This window comes from Chiloscyllium plagiosum, unplaced genomic scaffold, assembly GCF_037043375.1.
Source record: "Chiloscyllium plagiosum isolate Xiang-an unplaced genomic scaffold, Cpla_swu_hap1 HiC_scaffold_19, whole genome shotgun sequence".
Taxonomy (NCBI): Eukaryota; Metazoa; Chordata; class Chondrichthyes; order Orectolobiformes; family Hemiscylliidae; genus Chiloscyllium; species Chiloscyllium plagiosum.
In genome coordinates this window covers 55,602,483-55,606,874 of record NW_028270157.1, presented here as the reverse complement: position 1 = coordinate 55,606,874, position 4,392 = coordinate 55,602,483, and the positions used below count along the sequence as shown (strand labels likewise).

At 53.2% G+C, this 4,392-nt stretch overlaps 1 protein-coding gene across 1 annotated transcript; it reads left to right on the top strand.

Moving 5' to 3' along the window:
- Positions 1-581: 581 nt before the first annotated feature.
- On the top strand, positions 582-4,125 carry fezf1 (FEZ family zinc finger 1). Its single transcript, XM_043708823.2, has 4 exons — positions 582-1,461; positions 2,222-2,356; positions 3,104-3,236; positions 3,577-4,125. Exons 1-4 carry the CDS (start codon positions 664-666, stop codon positions 3,840-3,842), a joined length of 1,332 nt encoding a protein of 443 aa, XP_043564758.2. The 5' UTR covers positions 582-663; the 3' UTR covers positions 3,843-4,125.
- The last annotated feature ends 267 nt before the right edge of the window (positions 4,126-4,392 follow it).

Genomic DNA, 4,392 nt, shown 5'->3' with positions numbered 1-4,392 from the left:
AATAATTCAGGAGTGACCGAGGTTTAAACCTTGGACCTCTGACAGAACTGAGGGAGGAATTAGATGGGGGGGGGGGGGGACTTTGGGTGGTTCTTATTGGAGTGTGGGATGGGAGATGAGAGCACAGCGGGGGGGGGTTGCTGCCGGGACTACTTTAACCCCCTGCCCCATCCTCCACACCACACCCCCTCGGACTGGAAGTGATGTCAGTCACATCACCAACCTTCCCCCCCACCCCCCCCCCCCCCCCTCTCTTGCTCCCTCCTGTCAGGCGAGAGTAAGAGACGGCGAGAGAGAGAGGGAGTGTGTATATATGTGTGAAAGGAGGCGCCTGTTCCCCTGGCGGGCGGGCGACGAGCCGGTTCTCCAGTGACGGAGCCCAGCTGAATGCCAGCCCACCGCCAAAACACAAATAAAAACTTTCATTGCCAAGTGCAGGCGGCGAGTTATCGACTTTCTCAGCTCCTCCGCGGGAGGAAGCGGTGCAGCCGGCTCTGGGCTCAGCGTGTTTGCGGTGCTCGGTGGGAATGGTTTGTGCGTGTCACCCGCGCTGCCAGAGACTTGGTGTCTCCCTGCTTCCGTCCAAGAAAGGACCAAAAGGGGCGTCTACCTAAAGACACACACACACACACCACAAAAAGAGCAAGACCATACCAAACAGATATGGACAACTCTTATCCTCAGCGCTACCGTGCAGATAAGATCCTGGGAGCCACTTCCACAGAAAGGGAGAGTCTACAAGCTGGAGACGGGATGCTCAGCACTTCCAAACCCTTGGCTTTCTCGATCGAGCGAATTATGGCCCGGACTCCGGAACCAAAGCGGCTCCCTTCGCCAACCGCTCTGCAAGGCTCGCTGTGCAAGGGCGAGCCCAAGCATGTGTTCCACCTGAACTCCTCGGTGCCCTGCATGATCCCCCTAGTGCCCTTGGCTTACGACCCTCGCTCCAAAGTTGGCCCCGGCGCCCCGGAGCCCCGCAAGAGCCACCCGGAGAGTCCCTACGAGTGCGGCCGAGCGGCCGGCGGCAGGCTCTCGCCTCCGCTGGAGCAGTACAGGGTCATCCGGCCCCGGGTGGTGCACCAGTCTTCCTTCCAAGCCATGGGGGCCCTGTGCTACCTGAACTGCGGCGAGAGCCCGTGCCCCTCGCCGGCCACCATCTTCAACATGCACCCGATGGCCTCTTACCTGCTGGGCTCCCCGCTGGGGCTGCCCCAGAAAGCGGTGCTCGGTGACCGGAACAAGCTGGTTTTGCAGCCGCCGCCTCTGCCTCCGCCGCCGGTTGGAGCGGAGAGATATCCCGCCGCGGGGTTCAAGGAGCTCTCACCCGCTCAGCTGCAGCATTATGTCAAGGAGAGCGCCCAGTTCCTCTCGGAGAAACTCCACCTGAAACATTCCTCCAAACTCAGCAACTCCTCGCAGAACAGCAAGCCCAAAGTGTTCACCTGTGAAGTCTGCGGCAAGGCAAGTTTCTCTCTTTCCTCTCACCCTCATGGGGTTGGGGGATTTCCACAGAGTCAGTCCTTGAGAGAAACTAACGCGTCCCCCTTCCCCTTCTCCCCTACCCCTTTCTCCCACCCCTTCCCCTTTTACCCTACCCCTCTCCCCTCCTCTTCCCCTGTCCCTTCCTCTTTTCCACAACACCCCCTTGCCCCATCCCCTTTCTCCCCCTTCCCCCACCATCCTCTTCCCCCTTCCCCAACCACCCTTCCCCTCCCCTTTCCCGTCCCCTACCCCCCTCCTTTCCTCACTATCCCCTTTCCCTTCCCCACTACCCCCTTCCCCTTCCCTAACCACCTTTCCCCTCCCCTTTCCCTAACCACCTCTCCTTTCCTCACTACCTCCTTCCCCTATCCTCACTACCCCCTTCCCCTACCCTCACTACCCCTTCCTCTTTCTTCACTACCCCTTTCCCCTATCCTCACTACCCCTTCCTCTTTCCTCACTACCCCCTTCCCCAATCCACACTACCCCTTCCTCTTTCCTCACTACCCCTTTCCTCTATCCTCACTACCCCTTCCTCTTTCCTCACTACCCCCTTCCCCTATCCACACTTCCCCATTCCCCCACTTCCCGTCCTCTTCTCCTTCCCATTCCCTTCCTCTTTTCTCCACCATCTTCCCCCCCCTCTTCCCCCCCCCCCCCTTCCCCCAAAACCTTTCCTACCCTCCCCCTTCCCCTTTCTCTCCCGTGCCCTCCTTCCCTTCTCTCTTTCTGATTTTAGGTCTTTAATGCACATTATAATTTAACCCGTCACATGCCGGTGCACACTGGAGCTCGTCCATTCGTTTGCAAAGTGTGCGGCAAGGGATTCCGTCAGGCCAGCACGCTGTGCCGACACAAGATCATTCACACCCAGGTAAGTCCGCCCGCCGCCAGGACCAAAGCGAGGGCACAGCGTTCACTCGAAGCAGCGGCACCGGCGGGGTGTGGAGGGGGAGGGCGCAGGGTGGGAGAGGAAATCCCCGGGGTACGATTGGAAAGGGGGTGGGGTGGACAGAGGGCAGCACACGAGGAGTCACGGTGTTGGAAAGAAACAGGGTTGTGGAATGGAAACGGTGGACCCAAAGCGGGGGAGGGTGGGGGGTTGGGGGGTGGTGAGAGAGTAGATGGAGAGAACGTGGAAACAGAGCTAGACAGAGTGAGAGAGCAGGCTCTGTTTGTCACGCACTTAGTGACATGCCAACTCAGACTGTCTTCTCGGTGTCTAGATCACCCATCCGCCTCTGATCGCTTGCCCCCCTCCCCCCCCCCCCCTTTCAATCTCCCCCGGAGCAAGGAAGGGGTCCTTTTACAGTTCGCATTTTGAGATGACACTGGAGGCATTATTTCTGGGTATTGTAACATATATATTAGTGTAAACTGAATGCAGTTCCACAGAGTCAGCAGCAATAGCTTTCTCCCGTGTTGTGCAAAGACACAGGCAATTCGAGTGAGATGATTGCTGCTGTTTTAAAGCTGGGCGGGAATGATACTGCCCGAGTGCTCGGGAAAGTGAGTTGTTTGTGCAATTGGGAGCCCCAGTGGCTTTCTCTCTGCGTTTTCGCTTGGCAGTAAAATTGACCGAGTTTTCACTTTCTCGTTCATTGTTGCATCCCATTGGCAGGAGAAACCGCACAAATGCAACCAATGTGGAAAAGCGTTTAACAGGAGTTCCACACTCAACACTCACACCCGAATCCACGCGGGCTACAAACCCTTTGTCTGCGAGTTCTGTGGGAAAGGGTTTCACCAAAAAGGTAGGGTGTAATTATCACTAAATCTGCCGCCATTATTTTTTTAAAAGCGTTAACTACATTAGACAAAACCCATGGTAATAAGTTCACTTCTAGTTAATGTAGCATTTAAAAAAAAATAAAACTAGTGATTCAAAGTAACTTTTACAACTTTTACTGATAGAATAACTTTTACACAACGAATATTCGACTTTCAAGTCATATTATAGTTTGGATAAAGCTGTGTAACAATTCAGTGAACCCTTTATATGTAAGTCACACAGTCCCGAGTGAGCCAAAGAGTGGGTCACATTTTGCGTGTGTGGCTCAACTTTGAAACGCACCGCTTCCCTTTCTGTTCCAGGTAACTACAAGAACCACAAACTGACGCACAGCGGAGAGAAGCAGTTTAAATGCAGTATCTGCAACAAAGCTTTCCACCAAATCTACAACCTCACCTTCCACATGCACACTCACAACGACAAGAAACCCTTCACCTGCTCTGCCTGCGGCAAAGGCTTCTGCCGGAACTTTGATCTTAAAAAGCACGTCAGGAAATTACATGATAACTGCCCGGGACCCCGTCCCTCGGCAGCGGACATGTCGGGAGAGGAGCAGACTCGGAAATAACCAGTCGGGAAGGTGGCAGACACACAGCCAACATATATACATATATATATATAAACTACATATATTGTGTAACCATTGGGTACAATTTGCATGCAGATTTCTATGATCCACAGATATGAATACGGATTCAGACACGGAGATTGTTGGGACTTGAGAGTCTTTTATCTAAAACAGTTTGGGGAACTATTTCGCTTCATCTCAGGTTTGCAGAGATGTTTAAAAAGATATATAACGTATTTATTTGGAGCTTCTTTCGATTTTATTGGTGCATGGATTTCGTTCGTTTGAGTCTTCCCATTCTCGCCTAGTAATAGATTAATCGTGTTCAGTAAATACGCTGGAAGTGGGGGTGACGGGGCTTTTTTGGGGGGGTGGGGGAGTGGGGGTGGCGGTGATGATTATTATCTTGAAACCCCCTCTTTCTACGATGTTAAGAAAAAAAAAACCCTCCCTTCATTTCTGAGTGTTTAAAGTAATGTTCATTCACACCACGAAGAGAATTTGTTATGACGTGACTGATGTATGTTCTGACGATTAAATAAATTCTCAC

Excerpts from the sequence above, each read along its gene's own strand:
- fezf1 (XM_043708823.2), top strand. The coding sequence starts at position 664 with ATGGACAACTCTTATCCTCAGCGCTACCGTGCAGATAAGATCCTGGGA. Across the intron at positions 1,462-2,221 it reads CCTGTGAAGTCTGCGGCAAG|GTCTTTAATGCACATTATAA; the intron begins GCAAGTTTCTCT and ends TTCTGATTTTAG. Across the intron at positions 3,237-3,576 it reads GAAAGGGTTTCACCAAAAAG|GTAACTACAAGAACCACAAA; the intron begins GTAGGGTGTAAT and ends TTTCTGTTCCAG.